The 24,711-nt window shown below is 35.5% G+C and overlaps 1 protein-coding gene and 7 non-coding genes across 8 annotated transcripts; 1 reads left to right on the top strand and 7 right to left on the bottom strand.

Moving 5' to 3' along the window:
* Positions 1-1,859: 1,859 nt before the first annotated feature.
* TRNAR-UCG (transfer RNA arginine (anticodon UCG)) lies at positions 1,860-1,932 on the bottom strand. Its single transcript has one exon. It is a non-coding gene; the product is annotated as a tRNA-Arg (tRNA).
* A 133-nt stretch (positions 1,933-2,065) lies between these two features.
* TRNAR-UCG (transfer RNA arginine (anticodon UCG)) lies at positions 2,066-2,138 on the bottom strand. Its single transcript has one exon. It is a non-coding gene; the product is annotated as a tRNA-Arg (tRNA).
* Positions 2,139-2,271: 133 nt separating this feature from the next.
* TRNAR-UCG (transfer RNA arginine (anticodon UCG)) lies at positions 2,272-2,344 on the bottom strand. The gene has a single exon. It is a non-coding gene; the product is annotated as a tRNA-Arg (tRNA).
* Positions 2,345-2,477: 133 nt separating this feature from the next.
* On the bottom strand, positions 2,478-2,550 carry TRNAR-UCG (transfer RNA arginine (anticodon UCG)). Its single transcript has one exon. It is a non-coding gene; the product is annotated as a tRNA-Arg (tRNA).
* A 136-nt stretch (positions 2,551-2,686) lies between these two features.
* Positions 2,687-2,759, bottom strand: TRNAR-UCG (transfer RNA arginine (anticodon UCG)). Its single transcript has one exon. It is a non-coding gene; the product is annotated as a tRNA-Arg (tRNA).
* A 129-nt stretch (positions 2,760-2,888) lies between these two features.
* Positions 2,889-2,961, bottom strand: TRNAR-UCG (transfer RNA arginine (anticodon UCG)). Its single transcript has one exon. It is a non-coding gene; the product is annotated as a tRNA-Arg (tRNA).
* Positions 2,962-3,090: 129 nt separating this feature from the next.
* On the bottom strand, positions 3,091-3,163 carry TRNAR-UCG (transfer RNA arginine (anticodon UCG)). The gene has a single exon. It is a non-coding gene; the product is annotated as a tRNA-Arg (tRNA).
* An 11,411-nt stretch (positions 3,164-14,574) lies between these two features.
* LOC136972038 (uncharacterized) lies at positions 14,575-23,733 on the top strand. Its single transcript, XM_067266591.1, has 2 exons — positions 14,575-14,944; positions 22,100-23,733. The coding sequence occupies exon 2, from the start codon at positions 22,130-22,132 to the stop codon at positions 23,048-23,050; it is 921 nt and encodes a 306-aa protein (XP_067122692.1). The 5' UTR covers positions 14,575-14,944; positions 22,100-22,129; the 3' UTR covers positions 23,051-23,733.
* Positions 23,734-24,711: the final 978 nt, after the last annotated feature.

The raw sequence follows: 24,711 nt of genomic DNA, 5'->3' as shown, positions 1-24,711 counted from the left end.
GTCAAACTTGGTTACGTGTATCGTTGAGCATGATGGGATTGTTTACAATGCATTTGACTTTGCGACTATAATGATTCGACCAATCAACTTAACTGTAACAAGTTGTAAACGAATCAACGTGAATTGAGCGGCTCAGTTACCAAATCGATTAACTCCACAAAACAAAAATTATTACGAAGAATTTCTTTTAGCCCTTGGTTTAATTAAATTAATTAAATATTTACTAATGTGGGGTAGATAATAAAGACTCATCACACCAGCGATAATACTCAGGTATCAATATAGTACATTTAATAAAACAAAAGGGGAGGTATTAATTGGTATTAATATAAAAAGGTTAATACTTAAAATTATACAAGACAAACAAACTGCTATAAAGGTATAATCAGTGAACATTAAATGGGTGCAGAAGAGCAGACATAAGAAGGCTTCATAATTGCTACAAGATAGCTTGAGGTAAGGGTTACATAACAGTAGGAAGATGGTGTTCGAAAGTGGTATTACTACAAGGTGCAACGTTATGAAGGAGGTATAGTACAGAAAACATCTGGTGACTAACTTCTTAATGGCCAACCTTCGTTCGATCACTTCTTAATTAGTTTGCACGTGTTACAGTTACCTTTGTTTTATAGCGATATAGGATTATTATCAACAATAATAATATAAATTATATTATATAATTAAACGAAATATTCGTCGGTCTTTTAAACAACGAGACACCTTCAAAACGTTGGGTGTTGTAACACGAAAAACTCGAGACTAAGGGTTGACGAGTTTATTACCATCACCGTGATTTCGTTTTGTAGATTAATTTTCGTACAGTAGAGAGTCGTTAATCGGAACGCTGGTAATCGGAATAGATGGTAATCGGAACGATTTTCAGTCGGACTGTGTCGTGCTGAATCGAACGTTTTTGATACTAGATTTACTTCTAAAGTATAATTTTCATGTTCTTTATATTCTTCAATATATTTATTTTGATTGTACAAAATGCAGAAATAATTTTTAACGATACGATAGCCTCGATTATTATTATAAAAATTTTCGTTAAGCTTAAAATCGACGAAAATTCAACACGAAGCGACACGCAACGGAGAAAAATTCAACACGAAGCGACAGGCAAGAGAGAAAAATTTGAACATCGGACAGGTTAATATATTTTTTTGTACAAAGTCAATAATGGGAACAAATGACTAAACTGAACACCCCCAGTCCCCAATTGATTCCGATTTTCGACGCTCTACTGTATTTACTAAAGTTTATTTAAACATTATTAGATAAGTGATAATAGGTATTTTTTTTAACTTTAGGTAAATAATAATTCTTAAAAATGACAAATGAAATATGTTTTATCTAAATACTCGAAATGTTTCTAATTCGAAATATTCGGTATTCGAACACAAATTCATGAAAAAATCGTTCTGTAATCGCTGAACAAACGAGGGCTTTCTATAATAAATTTTCAATTAATATCATATTTTTATTTTGTCAACCATAAAAAATGATTTATAATAAAAATAAAAATGAAGACATTGTTGATATTTTTAATAAGTTCAACAGAAATGCTGAGATGACAACGATACTTTGTAAAAACGCCCTGGTTTACTTAAAAATTATATTAACGCATAATACAGTACTTTTAATTGTGATTACTAATTATATATTGATTAAAAATAAATTAACGATTTCCTTTAATAAACATAGTCCTTTTAGTAACGAAAAAAATTGTATGCTATTCATAAGTTTTCAAAACTTACGAAAAAAATTTATTTACTGTTAATTAAATTAAAAACAAAGAAATGGATTGAAAAAAAATGGCAGAAAAATACTCCACTGCATTGGAACTAAAAGTCATCCGCTGTCCGCGACAGGATTCGAACCTGCAATCTTCTGATTCGAAGTCAGACGCCTTATCCGTTAGGCCACGCGGACTTGTAGCAATCCATCAACGTATGTATACTCGTGTGTGGCAAAGTAAAATTAATTAAACATGAAAAACGGAGGAATGGATTGAAAAAAAATGGCAGAAAAACACTCCACTGCATTGGAACTAAAAGTCATCCGCCGTCCGCGACAGGATTCGAACCTGCAATCTTCTGATTCGAAGTCAGACGCCTTATCCGTTAGGCCACGCGGACTTGTAGCAATCCATCAACGTATGTATACTCGTGTGTGGCAAATTGATATGAATTAAACATGAAAAACGGAGGAATGGATTGAAAAAAAATGGCAGGAAAACACTCCACTGCATTGGAACTAAAAGTCATCCGCCGTCCGCGACAGGATTCGAACCTGCAATCTTCTGATTCGAAGTCAGACGCCTTATCCGTTAGGCCACGCGGACTTGTAGCAATCCATCAACGTATGTATACTCGTGTGTGGCAAAGTGATATGAATTAAACATGAAAAACGGAGGAATGGATTGAAAAAAAATGGCAGAAAAACACTCCACTGCATTGGAACTAAAAGTCATCCGCCGTCCGCGACAGGATTCGAACCTGCAATCTTCTGATTCGAAGTCAGACGCCTTATCCGTTAGGCCACGCGGACTTGTAGCAATCCATCAACGTATGTATACTCGTGTGTGGCAAAGTAATATTAATTAAACAAAAAAAAAAACGGAGGAATGGATTGAAACATAATGGCAGAAAAATACTCCACTGCATTGGAACTAAAAGTCATCCGCCGTCCGCGACAGGATTCGAACCTGCAATCTTCTGATTCGAAGTCAGACGCCTTATCCGTTAGGCCACGCGGACTTGTTGCAATTTATCAACGTATGTATACTCGTGTGTGGCAAAGTGAAATGAATTAAAAAAAACGGAAAAATAGATTGAAAAAGAATGGCAGAAAAATACTCCACTGCATTGGAACTAAAAGTTATCTGCCGTCCGCGACAGGATTCGAACCCGCAATCTTCTGATTCGAAGTCAGACGCCTTATCCGTTAGGCCACGCGGACTTGTAGCAATTTATCAACGTATGTATACTCGTGTGTGGCAAAGTGATATGAATTAAAAAAAACGGAAAAATAGATTGAAAAAGAATGGCAGAAAAATACTCCACTGCATTGGAACTAAAAGTCATCCGCCGTCCGCGACAGGATTCGAACCTGCAATCTTCTGATTCGAAGTCAGACGCCTTATCCGTTAGGCCACGCGGATTTTTTTTTTGTTTTTTTTTTTGTTTTTTTTGTTTTATTATACATATTTATTTATTCAATTACTTAATATACATCATATGCTATGAATTAATTTACAATTACAATTACAAATGTCGCTTGGTTATATGACTGACAATAATACAATAGTTATCATATCAGTACAATACTTATACTACTATAATCGAACATTTATCAATATAATACAATATCATATTTTAATACAGAGACTTTTGCAATCAATACTGGGCGAGCAGGAACTACCGTTACTTAAAGCTATTATCCCAGTCTCTGTCCATTGTTGGTGGTTTTTCCATTTATCAAAATTTTTCTGATAGTTTACAGTTTCGATTAACTGGTTCAATCTACTTTTACATTTTTTTAACGTTATTATTTGCGTTACCATTGTAAAATACGCCGAACATCTGCTCTTCCATATTGTGTCGATTACTGTAATGATTATAGAAATCATCTGCTTAGAGTATCTATACATTTCTAGTCTACGTACTTCGCCAATGGTAAGTGGAATATAAACGCTGCTTTTCTCCCTCAGGACTTTCCAAATTTGAGAGGTGTGGGTGCACTCAAATATTGCATTCTGAGTGGTTTCAGATTTATTACAAATCAGACAATTGCTGTTGTTTTGCAAACTTTTATTCGTTTTCCATTCATTAGTCTGAAGACAGTTATAATAAATCCTTCAATAAGTACTTTTTGCTCTGTTGAAGATCGGCAATTTGAATACGGTGTCTATTATTTTATTGTTTAACAATTGTTGGTCGAGTTCTATTACCTGGGGTTTGGATATTAAAGTATCTGCTAGCATCCAATATAGTTTCTGGGGCTTTGTTGTAAAGATCATCTCGTCATTAAAATAGTTTGTTAGGTGTTTATAGCAATGTATTACTTCTTTTAATAGCATCGGTATTCTGTACCTTTTTTCTAATATTTTGGTGCTTACAATTAAGTTCGGAATTAATGGTTGCAATAGACTTATTGCTATAGGTGTCCAGAGCGAATATTTGTGTAAATTATCGATTAAGGTAACTCTACTAACCATGGCTTTTAGAGATACGTCTAGTAAGGCCAGACCTCCATTTTCAGTGTCATTATGGATCGTCGATCTTCTTATCGGTTCGTAGCTAGACGACCATACGAATTTTGCTGTTATTCTGTTGATTCTTTTTGCTGCAACTTTTGTGAGAGGTTGCGTTTTCAACAAAAACCAGAAGGGCGTTAGAATTTTAGTGTTTGCTATTTTTGCTTTTCCAAACAAAGAGAGATTTCTTCCACTCCAACAAAAAACAGCTTTATTTATTTTTTGGATTATTTCGTTCCATTGCTCATTGGTATTTGTTCCTATTGTCGTCGCAAGGATTTTTAGGTTCATGTTATTCCAAGTAAACCCACCATAAGTATTAGGTAAGTCAGTCCATGCCCCAATCCAAAGACGTTTACATTTGTTTGGATTAATTGCAGGTCCGGAGGCTTGTTCAAAATCTAGAAAAAGCGGTTTTATCCTGTCAATGCTATTCAAACTCGTTAGGACAAGAGTAATATCATCTGCATATGACACGTATTTTATTTCTGTGTTTCTGTTATTTGGTGGGCGGTACCCACAGAACAAGGGACTGGACCTTATATAACAAAATAACGGTTCTATACTTGTTACGAAGAGCAGCATGGATAGGGGGCATCCCTGACGTACAGAGCAGCCCACTTCGAGTTTATCAGTCAGGTTTTTGTTAATCAGCAGCTGGCTCTTTGCACTTTCATAACATAGCTTTATTCAACTTGTAAATTTTTTCCCCACGTTGCAGTGTTCTAATATTTTCCACAGGTATTCATGACACACGTTATCGAAAGCTCGCCTTAAGTCGATTTGAAGGAAGCAACACGAATCAACGTCATTTTCAATGAGGTCGTAGATAGTCTGGGTCAGGAGGATGTTTGTGTGGATGCGTCGTTCTTTTATTCCACAGGTCTGCGCACTATCAATGAGACCTGAGATGACTTTTGAAACCTATTGGCAAGAATTCTTGTTAGAATTTTGTAATCCGTGTTTAATAGGGATATTGGCCTCCAATTATTGATTTCTTTTAGGTCAGCCATTTTTTGCGACTTCGGAATGAGCGTTATTATTCCTTGGCTGAAGTTTATTGGCACCTGATCATCTGATATGATGGAGTTAAGCATTTGCACTAGCTTGTTGCCAATGATTGGAAAAAACTGTTTGTAGAACTCCACGGGTAGGCCGTAAGGGCCCGGTGCTTTATTGTTGGGCATAGACCTTACTATTAAAGAACATTCGTCGTACGTGATGTCGTTATTTAATGAACTGCTTTTGTCATGCGACAACACAGGCATCAGAGAGATAAATTTGGTTGCACTTTCTGGAAAGTATTGCTTTTTTGAGAATAGCTCTTTGTAGTAGTTTAAGAAATGAGTCTGATAGTTTCCTTATCAGTGGTGATAGTACCATTTATGTTGAGTTCTTTTATCGCTTTACGTTTAAAACACTTCTTTTCAAGCTGATAAAAGCGCTTAGTTCGTTTTTCTTCCATGCTATTAAGCTCTACCCGAGAGCGAATGAAGGCGCCTTTCAATTTTTTTTTCCTGCATAAGCCTCAATTTTTGTTTCGCATTTTCGATTTCACCGATGTGACTTCCCGGGTGTAGTATTTCCTTTGCATATGCTTCTTTTAGTGCATCAATTAACTTCAGGCGACGCAATCTTGCTTCTGCCTTTCTTTGCGCACCAATTTGAATGGCAATTCTTTTGATTGCACTTTTAAATTGTTGCCACCATTTAAAGGAGTTTTCCTCTTTTTGATTCAATATCTGTGTTGTCGTTTCAGCAAGAAAATCAACGTTTCTGAGTAAGGAAGAGTTAAATTTTCAATAAGTCCATCTATCTGGAGCGAGTTTCTCCTGTAGAGAGAAGTCAATCCATAATTTGACGAAGCTGTGATCGGACAGATAGGACGGTTCTATTTCCGAAGAGATTGTGCATAAAGTAATTTTCTTAGATACATAAAACCTATCTAACCGAGAGTGAGCATTGTTTTGATGATACGTGTACTCTCTTCTGTTAGGGAAAAGGTGGTGCCATATGTCCGTCAAATCATGCTTTGCCTTTAGATGCTTGAATCTTTTCCTCTCTAGCTCGTTTGAGGTTGAGCCAATTCTGTCCAGTTCTGATTCTACGAAGTTATAATCTCCCCCAATGATTATCTCAAAAGGGACGTCCAGTAACTGTTCCAGTTTAGGAAGGAATTCTAACCGACTTTTCGAGTTATTCGCCGGGAGGTACACCGATATAATACGCACCACCTCGCTACAGCAAGCCACATCACACAATGTTATACGACTTTCGCTATCATTGGCGGTCTAGATGATCTGAATATCTTTTTTAATTAAAATAACCACCCCTCTGCTTTTAGAGTCTCCATTCGACCAGACAGAGTTAAAATGATTATGAATTCTATTTTTAAACACGGTGGCATTCCAGTTGTCACTAAGTCTGGTATCTTGCAACAGAGCCACATCTATGTTGTTCTGCAACAAATACTGTACTAAAAGGTCCTGTTTGTGGTGAACGTTGAGCCCGTTTACATTAAGAGTTATGATGGATGCTTCGCATCTTGGGGGAACAATCATAACCTCTTGTTTGTTACGAACCGTTGTCGGCACGTTTTCGGTTACCCCCGAGAGGGTTCCGTCCGATGCGGTTAAATTTTCGCAATCCATTTTTTCTTGATGTATTGTGTTTAAAGCTTCGAATTTATTCGTAGTTACGACAATGTCTGCCGTATCACAATCCTTTTGAGTGTCTGATCTAGTCCTATTTTCATTATATTTGACCGATGGAGTAATCTTTAGTTTCCTCCTTCGTTTTTTCCTTTGTTTATCAAGAGGGCTTTCAGGCGATGACTCACTTCCGGAGGAGTTTTGCTTCTCGTCAGCGCTTAATGGTTTCTTGTTAAATTCTTCTTTGTTGTTTTGTTTACTTGAAGATGCCGCGGGCTTAACCGTTGCTGATAACGGTGGCATTGTCTCCTTGCTTCCTGCCTTATTGTTATCCGGCTCTTTGTCAACAGCAGCACCCCACGTGCTTTCGACAGTCGTTGCCGAAGCATACGTTTTACCAATACAATTTTCGGTTAAGTATCCAAATTTTTTACATGTTTCGCATTTTTTCGCGACACAATTTCTTTTGATATGACCAAATTGTTTGCATCGATAACATAGCAATGGCCTGCCCGCGATGACAACCGATCCAGTCATACCTTTCACCCTTATAAAATAAGATAAATCTTCGGTATTAATTCCCTGTTTGAGCTCTAACCATATTCGCCTTTTGTTCGTAAGGACATGCTCCAAGCCGGGCACCGACGATTTTAAGAATTCGCACTTTAAAATTTTTCCGTAATTTAAAAAGTGTCTATTAACTAAATCATGTGACAATACTGGCAATAGCCAATGTATGTTGATCACTACTTTCCGGTTTTTTATTGAAATTATTCGACACTTTTTACCTTTTACTTGTATCTCTCTCAAATTCAGTAAGGCATTTGCGCTATTTTCAGTTTTCATTACTATAATGTAAACATGAGTAACTATACTTGCCCCAAAATGAACAATGTCTTTCAGGTCGATAACACTACTCAGTGAAGGAACAAAGTCTTGATAGTCGTACGGTCCGTTTCCGGGGTCTACAATTAACAGTAACGTGTTTCTCCAGTCCGTGTCATTTGGAAAATTCAATAAACGCAGAATATCCTGGTCACATAAAGAACGGTGGTTTTCGCCACGTACAATTTAATCTTCGACAGTTGCATTGCACGACATTTTATGTCCTACTCACATTGCGGTTGAACCTTTGTTAGGCCACGCAGACTTGTAGCAATCCATCAACGTATGTATACTCGTGTGAGGCAAAGTGATATTAATTAAACAAAAAAAAACGGAAAAATGGATTGAAAAAGAATGGCAGAAAAATAATCCAATGCATTGGAACTAAAAGTCAGCCGCCGTCCGCGACAAGATTCAAACCTGCAATCTTTTGATTCGAAGTCAGACGCCTTATTCGTTAGGCCACGCAAACTTGTAGCAATTTATCAACGTATGTTTACTCGTGTGTGGCAAAGTGATATTAATTAAACAAAAAAATAGAAAAATGGATTGAAAAAAAATGGCAAAATGACATTGGTTAAACAAACAAAAAGTTATATAATAAAGCTTATTGAATCGTTTCGCAACAAAAAAACTCGCGACTCCTTACAAGATTTATTCGTTGTCTTTAACTAAAATAAACCTATATACAACATATAAGCAAATACGAAAAAAATGGCATAAGATTGACATACAAATGTAATCCTCTAGCATACACAATATACCACGTAATGCGAAACACTTTATCAATCCACACTCTACTCCATGGATTTTTCAACTGTTTTCCCCATGGGCAAACAGTTGATTTTTTTAGCAAGTTCGTTATGGGTTTGGTCAGGCCCACAACGAGGCTTCCAGGTTTCGAGAGATGGAGCTTGACAAGTCTTTACTGACCACCTCCCGAAAACTTCATGAGGTTATTCCAATTTGTCGGGATTCGATTTTGGGTTTCCAGAGTGGGAGACTGCCGTAGACGCAGGTTGAGACACATAAGTAGAATTCACTTGAAAGGTTAGCTAATAGAGTGTTGTTTTCTTATTTCAATGAATCGAGCCCAAGTAAAGCCAACAACCAGATTCATGGATTAAGCTACATCCAGTGGTGATATTCAGCAGGTTTGCACAGGTTCGGCCGAACCCGATGTTAAAATTTTCAGTTTCCCGAACCTTAACACGTAACATTTCTCAGTGGTTTTTTTCTTTTAAAAAATATATTGAAATATACGTATTATACTCTGTAACACTACTAAACTAGAGCGTTATACCCCGTTCGCACCGAGCATTTCAATCTAGATTGTGAGCAAGGTCGGGGACTATGCCTTGGTGCGATCTATCTCGACCGAAACGAGTTTATTCGCGATCGATTCAAGAGAGTTTTTGAAACTAGATCCAGTCATAAGAGAGATTTCACAATCTCACGCGTGCAAAATAATACAAGATGGCTGTGTAACACGTGTCGGGCTATGGACAGCGAAATTAAAAGGATATTGTATTTCGAGAGATGATGACATCTGTCTATTATTAGCAGTGCCATTCGGGGTGTAAAATTTCTTTGCCAAAAAAAAGGTCGAGAGCACTAATATCCTTTTAACAGTGCAACTGTCGGACGCTGCGCTACCAGTTAGTTGTAAAGGTAAACCGTGGGAAAATTTTCAAGAATTTTCCCACGCGTTTTTCTCGTTTCCGTTTAGGACAAAAAAATTTTAAACAGTTACGTCTTGTAAAGAAAAAATCGTTCTTTATTGTTACATAATTTTTTTATATGTGAATTTTTTCGCGGTAATTTTTTGCTAAAAATTATTTTTTTCAAATTTATATTAAATTTTTTTTTTGATTTTTTATCCGATACGATTTTTTCGAAAGTTTTTAATTTATTTTAAATTTATATAATTTTTTAAAGTTTTAGGCATTTAAGTCATGACGATTTTTTTTAACCTTCGAATCAAATTCAAGAAAATGTAATTGACAGTTAACAAATTTCATCCATAACAATAGATGACGTAAAAGTTGTTACGTTTACAACTACGACGCCTGGCGGCCTTTCCTCCCCAGACTGAAATGTGGGTGAAGGTCGTCTCATGTTCTACTTTCTGTAGAAGTGAGGTAATCATTGTAAATAAAAGAAAATTTCAGTATATCGTTTATTTAAAATTTTAAAATTCCTTGTTCAAATTTACACCGAAATATTAAAGCGAATTAAAATATTAGCATTTTGTAAATAAACTTACTTGACATATAATAAATTTAAATAAATTAATTTTTAAGAAACAACAAAAAATGTAGAAATATTTTTATATTCATCTTCACATTTATAACATATGTTATCGTCATTGGTTGATATTTAATTTTAAAAACAATTTTCACAATTGGCATGCATCAGAAAAAGAAAGCATAACTTCCCTAAAACACGCTTCATTGAGAAAGTCCGCTTCACTCTGAAAAAGCCGACAGTTTTATGTCAGAAATCCAATGTGTAACCTACTTTCTCTAACGTAGTAAAACAAAGTAAGTTGCAGTACAACAATACACATAAACACAAATAAATTAGTAGCTCAATAATACATACTTTCATTTATATCCATATGTTATATCCAAAAGTCAGTTCTCCCAAATTGTCGAAAAATAAATTATTTTCAACTTTTCTTTTTGTAAAGTAGCATATTCTGAAAAACAAGTTTTATATTCAGCGTAAAATTTCCACCTTTTATCCGTTAAAAACAACGCAAAATGTACGAATCCACGTAATAAAAAATTATCGCAGTGAACTTCGAAAAAACCAGAAACATAGATACACCAGACTGCACTGTACAAAATTTTGCCACGAACTGATTCATATTTTAATGCACCTGTGAATAATTTCATCACATGACGAAAAGTTTTTGAATAAAAGCTAAAAGTTTTTAAAAATTCTTTCATAAAATCCGATGAATTTAATTAATACACAATAACTAGATCTGTTTAATAAAGATTAATAATTTTCCATTATAATTATGCAAATTAGATATAAAAAAGATCATCGCGCAAATTCTCCCGCGAACCATGGATGACTCTTACGTCATCTGGATTGAAGTTTCCTGCAAAATAGTGAAAATTTTTATATAATTATTTTACTAATCCAGTCAAATTTAAATAATATAAAATGTCTAGATCTGTTTAATAAAGATTAGTAATGTACTATCATTAATATGCAAATTAGATATGACAAAGATCACTGTGGAAAAATTCCCGCCAAGATAAAAATAGCTTTCGGTCACGTGATCACCAAGAAATACGCCTTAAATTTAATGTTTGTGTACAAATTAATACATTTTAACTAATGTCATCGTTTAAAATTTAATGTTTCTGTAAAAATTAGTAAATTGTAACAAATTTCATCAAAGACAACAGAATAATTTTCAGCTCATAAAAACTCTACAATAAATGATTATTTCTTCGAAAGACGTCGATATGCACAAATAAATAATAAATATACAATAATGCTTTTATCCATTTTAAGTGGATATTGTAAAAATTAAGCTATTTAATTTGTTTGGCTTTTATAATTTAGTTTCCGAATATTTTACTGTGAAATTCCATTTAGTAAACAGAAACAAAAACAAGCTATTAATTATAAACAGGACAATAGAATAATTTTTACGTAAATTGAGTGAAAATACAGAAAAAAACAAATTATATCAAAAATGGGGACAAACAAGCTTACATCCCCAGAACAGAGCTTATAATTTGTTGTCAATTTGTGTATTAATTAAATTCATCGGATTTTATGAAAGAATTTTTAAAAACTTTTAGCTTTTATTCAAAAACTTTTCGTCATGTGATAAAATTATTCACAGGTGCATTAAAATATGAATCAGTTCGTGGCAAAATTTTGTACAGTGCAGTCTGGTGTATCTATGTTTCTGGTTTTTTCGAAGTTCACTGCGATAATTTTTTATTACGTGGATTCGTACATTTTGCGTTGTTTTTAACGGATAAAAGGTGGAAATTTTACGCTGAATATAAAACTTGTTTTTCAGAATATGCTACTTTACAAAAAGAAAAGTTGAAAATAATTTATTTTTCGACAATTTGGGAGAACTAACTTTTGGATATAACATATGGATATAAATGAAAGTATGTATTATTGAGCTACTAATTTATTTGTGTTTATGTGTATTGTTGTACTGCAACTTACTTTGTTTTACTACGTTAGAGAAAGTAGGTCACACATTGGATCGCTGACATTTATACAGAAAAATTTATACTTGAAGAATTTTGTTTTGATAATTATTGCCTAGGGTTTATGTCGAAAATATTTTTCATTTATATTTGTAATTACAGTTAATTCGAATAGTAATGGCACTTAAATATTTATAGAATTAATTGAAGTTTTCGAATTTTGTTTTGAGGAAACTGAGGAAGGCAAGAGTATCTACAGTTGTATAATGAACTGAATTTAAGTAAATTAGGTGACTTTGTATGTTTCGATGTAGTTATTTATAATATTACGATATACGAACTTTCGATTTTGTAAATTGTATTATACTAAAAAATAAAGTTTTTTGTTATTCTCCTACTTAATGATGTATTTATAATGTTTCTAAACTAAATAATACTTATTAAATTGAAATCCGAGCATTACAAATTACTATGAATATTAGAGAAGACCGTTTTACTATAAACTACTACGTTTTACTACAGCTTACTCTAATGTTGATTTTACGAAAAGTAGGTCAGACAAGGACCGTTAGACTAATGACGTAGGCTGTTTACTTTTTCCGGTTGCATCGGTGCACTCCCGATAGCGTCATTTACAGAAGTCACACCTACTTTTTTTCTGACGCGAGCCAATTAGGAATATTAATTTTTTTAACCAATCAAATGACGGCGGGAAATTTAAATTCGATTTATGTCGATAGATAGCCGTCTAAAATTTCATATTTATTTTAATTTTCTTTCTTTTATTGTAATTTCTCAAGAACTAAAGGATATTCCAAAACAAAGTTGGAGAACCCAACTACTCGTGAAAATTCTACGACTTCACGAAATGGTCCAGGTATTTTATAAGAATTTTTTAACGTCTATTGACGTCCCTAACCACTGCCACTCGATCGCCTTGGACGTCTATTTACGTCCCTCACTGTTAAGAGGTTAACTTGTAGAAATCACGTGTGGTGCAACTCAACCGAAATTCGTCGTTGAAACTCAAATCGGCAAAACTACTCATTATCGAATAATTGGCAATAAACTAAACGCGGGGAGGTGGTGAGGAAAAAAAATGAAATATCGTAACCAGAAAAATAAACAGCAAATATTCCAATACGCAATTTGTCGCAACACTGCAGTAAACAATTCCAACTGGAAACTAGTCGATTTGCATAAAATTGCATTGAAATGAACAGAAACACGTCACAGATCGAGCATTTGCATATTCGTTCGTAACACAACTACGAATTTCCCGCCGATATTACTCTCGCACGACGTCACGAAAGGGCTCCCTCTACCGTCGCAAATTTACACACGACCGTCGCCGTTTCGAGGTTACAGGATACTCGGCAACGTCGATCTCAGGGTTGAAACCGAACGGGGAAAAATTCTCAACGGCGTCGACGTCACGACTCTAGGGAAAAAATTTTTCCCCGCCGCAGTCGTCAAGATAGGGAAAAATTCCCACCGCCGCCATCTCGGAACCTAAGGTAACATTAACCTATAAAACTACTTGTCCTGACTGACTGACTGACTGACTGATTCATAATCGCCCAGAGCAAACCGCTGAACCTAAAGAGGTGAAATTTGGTACACAGTTAGGGTACGTCATGGAAACGCACATTAAAAAAGAATTTTTCGAAATTACCCCGCCGGGGAGAGAGAGAGCATTAAGTCTTAATCAGAAGAATAGCTTCTACTCTTCTATTTTAGATGCGATTTTTTGTTTCTGATGGTAATAACTTAATTTCCAAACGTACAATATTTACGTATTACGATTTTTTAACCAAATGTTCCAACCGTTTAAATTCGAATTTGTTATTACATATTTGATCGATTATAGTGTGGCCGTCTAACCCTTTCGCCTGTGGGTAGAATTATCTTTTCCACGAAGATAAGTAGAACTAAAGACGGTGTGGAGCCCTGGGGCCAAACGGACAGAGAAAGAGACACTTTTGGTGAGAACCTCGAAGAAGACAAGCGACTACAGTCTGAGATCCTGTCGCATTCCTATTGGTCACTTTCATTACGCAGACGCGCATGTGTTTGCTAGTAGTTTCATATTTATTTTTTCATGTTTTAAAAATTATAAAATTAATATTTATAAATATGAAAGTGAAAAAAATACATATACTGTATATAAATAAAAAACGCGATGTTATAAAAATTTATTATAAAAAATTTTGAATTTAATAGGAAAAATAATGATTTTTGAAAGGTTTTAATGTGTGTTACAATCCTTACAAACATATAAAATTACGTATAAAATATAAAATTACATATAAAATATGTAATAATTAAAATATAAAATTACATATAAAATTTGTAGTATTAATTGGTACTGAGACACAAAACATATGGTGCCAAGAATCACACTGCACGCATTGTATCCTCGAGACTGTGTCTGTTTCTTGTTGGTCATCAGCATTGTTACACGTACTACAGTGTTGTTTTAATTCTCTAAGTTGCCTTCGAGTTATTTGTATTTCAGTCATGGAAATGTGTAAACATCTTTGTTTTTGCCTGGTTTTTCTGTTCAATCGTATTTCATGCTGAAAGTTTTCATTAGAGGTTTATGTATTTCCGTCATTTTTTTTTCTAATTGGGCTTCTTACAGTTTTACTTTTCCGCTGAAACAAAAAAACGCATGCGCGGTATGCATAATGAATGTGACCAATAGGAACACGACAGGATCCCAGGCTCTAGTCGCATGTCGAAGAAGTAGGGAGGGAAAAAGTGTGCTGCAGACCTCGAGACAGACGATCCGAGACCGAGAGGTGCTGAAGAAGTTAGAAAGAAATAATAAACTACGGACGAACGACGAAGTCAGGAATAGACGAAAGGTCTACGATAAGAAGAGGGTCACGAATAAAGGAGAGTTTCGAAGTGGTGTCCTACCCAAGAGCACGTCGCTACGAAAAACCCGGGTATTTCTATTCCTTACCTATCTCTTTTGCTTTTTTTCGATTTTCCTTAAAAATCAGTAATTTTACCAAATTAGTAACAACTAATGATTGAGAACCTTAGTGAAGTACCGAGGGAGGGTGATTTCTATCAAATTGCAAAATCCGAGCGGGTGAAGCCGCGGGTAACGGCTAGTTTTACTATAAGGCATAACCTGTCTAAAGCGGAAACGGAACATAACCCGAATAAAGCGAAAAAAGTCGGCTCTGTTAGAAATATTCATTATCTTATTTTTAAACGAACCAATAATACACCATTCTAGGCGAAGGATTCCGGTTCGATTTACGCATTAAAGAAGCTCGACGCTAGAAAATTGGATATTAATTAATTGTATAAATATATTTATGTACTAATAAATAATTCGTAGACTATTCTCGCCTCGTTGAAAACAGCAGCTGAAGGAAATGCTTAAATACCATATAGCCGTAAAATACGAGCGTATTTTGCAGCTGTATTCAACCTTTATTAGGTCGATAAATTGTTAGAAACGAGCAAATAATTTCTGGCATTTTACTTTAAATTCATTATAAATATATGATCAAATTAAAAGAATATTTTAAATTCATTATTGGATATTTTTATTATTATAATGAAGATTTTTTTTAATAATTATCGGAAATTTTGTTCTTTTTACTATACCATATATGTCCTTTTTACTATGCCTTTTTACTATGCCATATATGTCCTTTTTACTATGCCATATACCACAAACAGCTCGTTAATTTTAAATGTCTTTTATATGTGTAATTAAATTTATATATACATATTTTAATTCAAGAGTCACTTACAAAAAAGTGCCCCTCTTAGTACACACAGGATGGAAAGAGTTAAACAATATAAAAATGGTTAGTATTATGTATGATTGCAGCAAATCTATAGGCTATAAATAAATTATAAAAAATATTAATATAGACGTGAAGTTTGGTAAATGATTGTATTGTTGCGAACAATGTTAGTGTTTTCTAACAATATTTACGAAATTTAATAATTCTTGAGGTGCTTTCGAGTCAATATCGTCGATATAAACGATGAATCTAAGCGATACATTAATGGTGATTTTACCGTTATTTATTTTAATGTATGCTCCTCTGGGGCAGAACTCCACAATAAGTGTAAAGAAGAAACCCACGAGCGAAGCAAACTTGTTGATCCTCGGTTCCCCAACTGAGAAACGGGTTGCTTACCATCAAGATTTACCCAGTGTGATGTCTTCACCACAGTTTAAAAAATACGGTGGTGTGGTTGTTTCCAAAACTAAGTCAAAAATTGAAGGATTGGACTGGCTCGTGAGACCGACTCAATTTCCGATACAACAGAAAAGCAAAGAATTTCAAATTGATACGGATCAAGATCACGAGGAATTTGAGCGAAGTCAAGATTTAAATAAACAGATAACTGTAAAAATTTCAAAAAGCAAAGTTCAAAAGCCATCTCCTTTTATAGAAAATTACAAAAAATACAGAGAGTTGTATTTTATGCGAAAATATTCAAATAATGAGCTCGATCATAATGAAAGAAAGGATCAAGCGGGAAAATTGAACGAAAATGTAAGATTTTCGAAGAGTAATGTAAAAATCTTGTTAATAGGATGATAATTGGTTCGATCGGGCAGAAAGGTGACGAAAATAAAATACCAGAAAATACAACTGATATTAAGGTAAGAAAAACGCTTACCGAGCAAGAAATGAAGATAATAATGAAAAAAATCGGCCGTGCCATTTCCACGGTACTGGTTGCTTTCGTTATAGTATCGTCGATACTTCTACTTGTTACTGCGCTCGTGTACGTTTTCTCTACAATATTTCATGGTAAACCTTGTAAACAGGAAACGTACGACGAACCTCACCGATCAAAATCCATCTTTGTCGATATCGATTCATCTATTTACGAGAGCGAAAAACACAAATTTCAATCGATTTCTCGCATCAGTTCGGAAGAGACCCGTAATGAAACTGTTTTGCAATTAGACGAAACACTGGGGGACGAAACACTGTTGAAGAGACATCTCCCCTTTTGTCTCCCAAATCAACATCCCCAATCAGTGAAAAAAATAAATATTATTCGTCTTCTTCGAATGGAGCCGAAACTGTACAGATGACGGCCAAAATTAAAAGTCCCGCTTCCGGTAGCGTAGAAACCAGATATAGCTCTGCATCTTATGCCAGCGGCTCGTGTCAGAAAAAAGAAAAAACCCAATTAGACACCAACGACAAACACCAAAATCGAAACAGTTCATACGAAGAGGAGATTTATAATTTTCATAAATCTTCCGAAGAGTTATCCGAAGTGGAAGAAATATCGCGTGCTTTCTCGAAGACGAACGAGGAAGCCGATACATTGCAAGACACGGAAACACTAGAAGTCGATAATTCCAGTACGGAAAGTGGGTCAGAACAGCGCCCAATTAACAAGTTTTCATTAAACAATCAAACACAAGATCTGTATACGGTTCATTCTATTGAACATACGAACTTGTCACCGTCTCTTCAAGTGAAGAAAGAAAGCTGCGAGAACTCGAACCACGTTACTCATGCCGGAGATGCGTACAACAGATCGTCTGTTGTGGATCGTGGTGTAAACTTCAAAGATTATTTTAACAGAAAGTATATCGTCTTAAGTGGACCGACTGGCAAACGATTCGAGAAATTTAGAACGGAACTCTGCGCAATTTTGGACAAAGCGAGCGAAAATTTAATGGAGGAAAAAGAAGATTTCGTGAAGGAAACAAATTGATTCACGAAATCGAAACAAAGATTTTGTCTCCGAGAATAATAAACCGAATTGTCCAGTAAGAAGACAAAATGCAGACATTACAATAGGCGAAGTCGAGAATTTTAATTCTAGAAGAAGTTTCTCTCGCGAAAACGAAAAGTTTACTCGTTTCGTGGATCTCGTAGACATTTGGGAGTAGAAGCGCACTTAACCCAAGACAAAATTCATTTATAAATAATTCGATAATTAATTCTTAGACACAGGAATTTCGTGTTAATTTGTAAATACATGATTATAGCCTAATTGATTGTTTTGATCGAGTTAAATTTAAAATAAACATTTTAAAATTTCTGTGTTGTTTTTTTAAAAAACGAAATCACTCCCCTTTGTAAATAGTTCTAGTGTTTTAAAGTTTTCTAGACGCCAAGCGGCTCTTTTCTGTCCTCGTCACGATGTAATCCCACGATGGAGGCCCAACATATCCGGGTCAACTTACCCACGAAATTTTCTATGTCGACTCGAATTCGAAGCCGATTTCCGTAGCGTAGGAAGCTGATAGTTTTACTTCTCCCATCATTTAGTACTGGTGTTATGCTATAATTTTGAAAGGTCCGAATTAAGTATGGAGTAAGGGATCATCTGTCAATTATGTAACGCTGAAGCCTCTTTTACGAGGTTTATAGAATTGTGTTCGTTCTCAAATTTTATGAGCCGATTTTGATAAAACTTTGCCATTTTCTACTGAAGAATCTAGAAATGAAATAAATGTACTGTTGAAAACAGGGGTCCACGATTTCGATATAGTTAAAAAGTGGGGTCAAAGTGACAATGTCCGTGATCTTTGAGCACGCCTAATAGAATTTAGGGGTCAAATAAAAAAGCATTGCGTGAATCTAATAGAAAATGAACGCAAAAATACGAACAGAGCACCAAAACAAAGCAATTTGCATGGATTTCTTTTAGGCTTGTGATCTTCATGTCCTTCTTAACAATACACCTAGAAGTCGTTTAAAAACTTGATTCGTAAGTATCACATGCGCTCAGTCATTCATTAAGTTGGTCATCTCATACCAATGGCGTAGCGAGGGGGGATGCAAGGGGGTGTATTATGCACCGGGCGCCACTCGCAGAGGGGCGCCCAAATGGTCACCAAGACAAACTATATGTGTTTCTGGAGGGAGAGTGGGGCGCCAATAAAGTGTCGTGCCCCGGGCGCCAGTTATGTTCGCTACGTCACTGTCTCATACCATTTTTTCTATTGTCATACAGTTCGTATATCATCTCTGTAATTATGTGTGTATTTACCTGTTCATTGATGTATCTCTGTAATTAACCCGATTATGCTCTTGCGATATCGGGAATAAATAACGATAAGATAAGATAAGAGAATGAAATAATTCGACCAAAACTAGTCGTTGACCTCCTCACGGCAGAGAGGATAGTCAACGACTACTCATTAATATTTGAAAAGTGATCGTTGTTGGATAGTTGTGACGGCCCCGCATGTGATCGAAGTTAGTAACGTTAAGATCCGAAAGACTTCGTATGACTTGCTTAAATAAAAAAATCTTGTAAAACTGCGATAATAATTGCTCTTATGTGATAGTAAAGAGATCAGATATGAAAAGCTGAGAGATAGGAAACCCAGGATAAGTATTGATACGTTACTTCAATTCAAATATTTCTCTTGAAAAAAGCTAGGTGGTAACTGGCATGACTGTATTGCTAACAGGAAAAGTATGACGTACAGGGGCAAGACACTAGTAAAAGAATTGAGAACAATGACGAAAAGTTGCATTCCGGCATTGTGACGATGTCACAATAAATAATTGCTGGTTAGAAATACAGTCGAGTCCGCATAAGTCGTCCCCCGGATAATTCGACACTCGTTGGTTACGTAGTCAATTTTTTGTGGTCCCGGCCGACTTACATAGACATTAATGTTATTAATGTTAAAAAACTCGGTTTATTCGACATCGTTTAACTCGTCACCACTGGTTAATTCAACATACTTTTTCTGTTTCACACATTTTAGAATACTGATAAGTCGACTCTTCCCCTGAAAAATGAGTCCACACCACACAGCTTATTGTACGGTGTGAACTCATTTTTCAGGAGGAGAGTCGACTTATCAGAAGCCTTTGTATCCTGTTACCACAGCCATTTTCCATTAGGCATTCCTGAAAGCCCTGAAATCGGAAAAAAGATAAAGCAATTTTACCATTGTACATTACAATTTATAAACGATTCTAATTACATTAGACGTTATTACTTGATTATGTCGTAAAATCATGTAGAGAAGACCTTTAATCTTTTGTTTCTAAGGATTCGAAAGATCTTAATCCTCCAATACCCGTCGACAATGAAAACACATATTTTGTCTTAGATTTATTGAAAAGTTTAATTTAATTTATGAAATTCGTTTGTAATTTCGCGTGTCTCGTGAAAACTTTCTTCATTATTGCGAGTTGTTGGCGGATTTTTGAATTTTTTGGTCGTCATTCATGAAATTTGTGCACTAAATGAGGACTACCACCGCTCCATCAGGCAGTTAGTAGGCACACCCCTTAACATCAAGGAGGATACGCCATTCTCGATGAGGGAGGTTGACAATGAGTTCAAAATCATTAATAAAAGGAAAGCTCCTGGCTCTGACCAAATCTCTGGTCTCATGGCTTTAGGACCATTCCTACCGCGTTCTGGGTCTGTTCTATAAATTCCAGGACATCGGGTATTTCCCGACAATGTGGAAGGTGACTTCCATCAAACTGATCGAAAAGTCTCCCAATTCGTCCCCATCTTACCTTAATAATTTTAGGCCCATTTTCCTCTTATCCATCCTCGGCAACATTCTGGATGCCCTAATGGCAAAGAGGATTGAACACCATCTGGAGCTGCAGAATCGTCTCAGCCATCTTTAGTTCAGCTTCCGTAAAAAGAAAGAGACTACTGACGCTCTCCTTAATATTATCGGGTATATTAACAACTCTAAGGAGAACAACCAACACACCAGGATGGTCTCTATTGACTTTAAGGGGACATTCGATCATGCCTGGTGGCCGGCAATCGTGTACAACTTATACTTCTACCAATGCCCTGGAATATAGACTTTTGTCAAGTTACCTCTCTAACAGAACTGCCATGGTTATTCATAACAACTATAAGATTTGCCACATGCCTATTAACAGGGGGTACCCTCAGGACTCTAAGTTCGACCGCATGCTCTAGAATATCCTCTATAATACCATCTTCGAGGTGTCTGCTAGATACAGGATCACAGAGACAACCCAGAAAACGACAGGGCCGACCTTCTGGCAAAGAAGGCGGCCACTGATAAAGAGAAAATCTCCTACGACCCTATTCCATCTTCCTGGGTATATCATCAAATCGACGACGACATCTGGCAGCAGCAGTGGACATCAAGCGATAAGGGTACCCACTAGTTTCTGCAAAACATTAAACTTCCCAACACGTCATCTCGGACTTCAATTCCACCCAGTTTATAACCGAACATGGGTGTTTCAGATCCTACTTCGCTACGTTTCTTAAATAAGGGGATGGGACCTGCCCTTGCGATAATGTCTCTACTCAGGACGCTCTGCACATCATTTATGGTTGTGCACGGTTTTCTCACACTCGGAACTACCTCATCACCTCAATCAGCGAAGAAGTTGTATGGTCATGCTCACTTGAAAACAAGAATATCTACATGACATTCGTAGAATTCACCAGGAAGGCTCACGAGAAACTGAATCTCGACAACACCCACTAACACTCAAGACTAAAAAGCTGCATCACCAGCAGAACATCTCTTAAAATTTAACTGTCAATTTCAATCCTCCTACCTTTGTCGTCCTTTCTGTCCGTTTTGTCACGTACTCTAGCGGTCAGGCAGCCGCCAATTGGTTACCTATCACCAGAATACGTAGTTCTCTGTACTGTGTACGCGCAAACTGACCACGATTCAGTCATCCAACATTTCTCATATATTTTTATATGAACTTTTAATATTACTTACAATGTAATATACCAATTTGTTTCTGTATTACCTATGGGTTTTTGTAAAACTATGGATTGTTCATGTACAGTACGTAATTACTTATATCCTGTGTAATACATGTACTGCCTGTATTTTTCTATTAATTACTATTAATGGTCTCCGGCAAGCGCTTATGTGATCTCACCTCTTCCCCCTTTCTTTCTTTTCCACTCTTTTCTAGGCACTCTGCCTCTCCTCCCTCCATGTTTCACTGTGGCTACGAGTATATCTGTGACTTTTTAAATAATAAAAAAACAAAAAATTATTGTAAATTAACAATCTACAGTTGTAATTTTATTGTAATTTTTTAATCAAAAATTAATATATAATAAGATATTGGCTAATATATATATTTTTTCAATTTCAGTTTGTGGTTAAATTTGTGAAAACGTAAAACATGATCCTTTCTAAGAAGCTTTGCAAAGATATTTTGAAATTGCCAATTGCATTGGTACTCCTAATGTTCCTTATATTCATTATTTACAACCACAGTCATGACGTCCCGAAGCTGCATTCAGAGGATCTGATCGGTTTTACCGATTCAAACAACGAAACCGGATATTCTCGTTACATTATTCCAGATATTGTTCACTTAATTCGCTTCGATAGTACAAACTTGACGTTTGTTGATATGGTCAACATCAAATCCATACTTCAGAATCACAAGCCGCAGAAGATTATCATCCATTGCAATTGTCACAACTTAACGGGAAAATATTGGGACACGATTAAACACATACCACAGCTGAAATTGCAGTATAGAAAGAAACCAGAATATATTTATGGTGTAAAAATTAGCTATATACAACACGCATCTGATATCTCTCGTATAGAAATCCTTCAAGAATATGGAGGAATTTATTTAGATAACGACGTTTTTGTCGTTAAGTCACTACACGATTTTCGAGGATTCGAGTTCGTCATCAATTGCGATATAAATCAATATTTAGGGAATCAAGTGATAATAGCTCATAAGAATGCAAGGTTTTTAAAATATTGGCACGAATCTTACAGGCATTACCATCCCGAAAAATGGTATTATAATGGTGGTGAATTACCATCGAAATCGATTCTTTTCGTACATCCAGAATTTGCGCATACGGTAGTAGGCGGATTTGGAGTGGATAATAATTTAATTTACATGTTATACGGAGAAAGAAGCGAAGAATGGAAGAAATTTTACACGCTACATCTTTTAATTCGTAATCATTATTTAGTACCAAATGATCGCCCAAAGATTTTCGATGAAAATAACATTAAAACCTATAACAAAACTTACGGAGACATGGTCAGATCTGTTTTAGGAAACGAAATATAGTTTAGAAGTTTACAATTTTTTGTGTTTTCTATAAAAACTATAACGAAATGTGATTAACTAATGTATAATTATGCGTTTGAAAAGATTATTATTATTATTATTTTTTTTTGGATTCTTTCCGTTCTGTGTGTGCCTATTTTTCAGGCCCGTTGTGGATTCGGTTAGGCCAAGGGCGGGGCAATCTGGTGCCGAGAAAAAAAATTCTGAAGTACTTTGACATCCGGATTCGATCCGAGATACCCCAGAGCGGTAGGCTTGCATATTAATCCCCTCGGCTTATTATTATTGCATATTAATAATAATAGCAATAATAATAATAAGCGCAAAACCCAAACGGTTAAGAGTTGAAAGTTGAAATTTGGTACACAGGGTACATCATGAGCATGCACACTAAGAAGGGATTTTTGGAAATCCTCGTAAAGGGAAGAGAGGGTTAATCCTTGCTATTGTTACTTTCTGCCCGAGCAACACCGGGCTCATCTACTGGTAACTTTATAATCAAGATGGTGGCTTAAATGAAGAAATTGTTTTACATAAATGTGATTTACATATGTATTCGACTGATTTTTATTGAGAAAAGTATTACATTATTTAAATGAAATGTTACGAATAATGTATTTATAACTTTCCTTTCAAATTTGAGGTATAAAATATTGCACGGAAATAAAGTTTTATTTAAATTACTTTTTGTGTAATTAATTTAAAAATTAGGGTCTGTTCGATTAATCGAGATAGTGCACATTTCTACGTAATTCAGCTTTATAATGAGAAATTTTTAAAAATGGTATCAAGTTTAAAATTCGTTAAAATTTACAATATTTCTACTGTTAAATGATAATACAAGTATATACTATTATTAAGTATTTACAACGAAACTGTAAACTTAAATACTCTTAAATGCAACTGTATTTAGCAAAAAAACGTGGAGAAAATCCCGTAAAACTTCACGTCCGGTGAGGCGCAAACCCACGATCGAACTTCCAGTGTTTAGGGAACCCTTGGCCATCGGTGGATCCATTTTATTTCATTTAGTAGATGTTTATAAATGAAAGAGAGGAATATAAGACAGTAGATTATTGGATCAAAGTTCGTCTGTTATATTGAGGACGTTCTGTATTTAATAATACGTCATACTTAAGTTGTCGTGAACAAAATGGTGTACAACGAATACCGTCGTTTCCTTTCAGTCAGAGACGAAGTACTCCTAGTTGTAGTTTTAAAACATGTTTTGTATGTTAATTTGTACATTTTTACTTTTTCGGCTCTGTTATATATAACAGAGGAAAAGTATGGCAATCGGTCAAAGAATGAGCCACCCAAAATTTTTCATAATCGGACTCGGAACACCTTCAAACGTCGAGAAATGCAAACATTTCGGGGGTTGTTCTGTATTATGGATGTTTTTGTGTGTGAGGGAAGGTGTATATGTATGTAGGTGTGGGTGTGTGTGGGGCACGATTTTGTTCATCCTCTTTGAACCTTAATAACTCCTGTGCTATTTGTCAAAAATTTCTAAAGTTCTGCAGAGAGGTTGGTTTATTAGGGGAATCAATGCTATTAAATTTTGGTGACTAAAGCTCGAGGGATGGGGAGATAACGGGGTCGTGTGTATCTCCAGTAGGGTCGGACTTAATGCCGATTTCACTCGTATTAACATTTAC

Source organism: Centruroides vittatus, unplaced genomic scaffold, assembly GCF_030686945.1.
Source record: "Centruroides vittatus isolate TY-2023 unplaced genomic scaffold, ASM3068694v2 contig_2754, whole genome shotgun sequence".
Classification (NCBI taxonomy): Eukaryota; Metazoa; Arthropoda; class Arachnida; order Scorpiones; family Buthidae; genus Centruroides; species Centruroides vittatus.
This window is presented reverse-complemented; position numbering and strand designations above follow the sequence as displayed.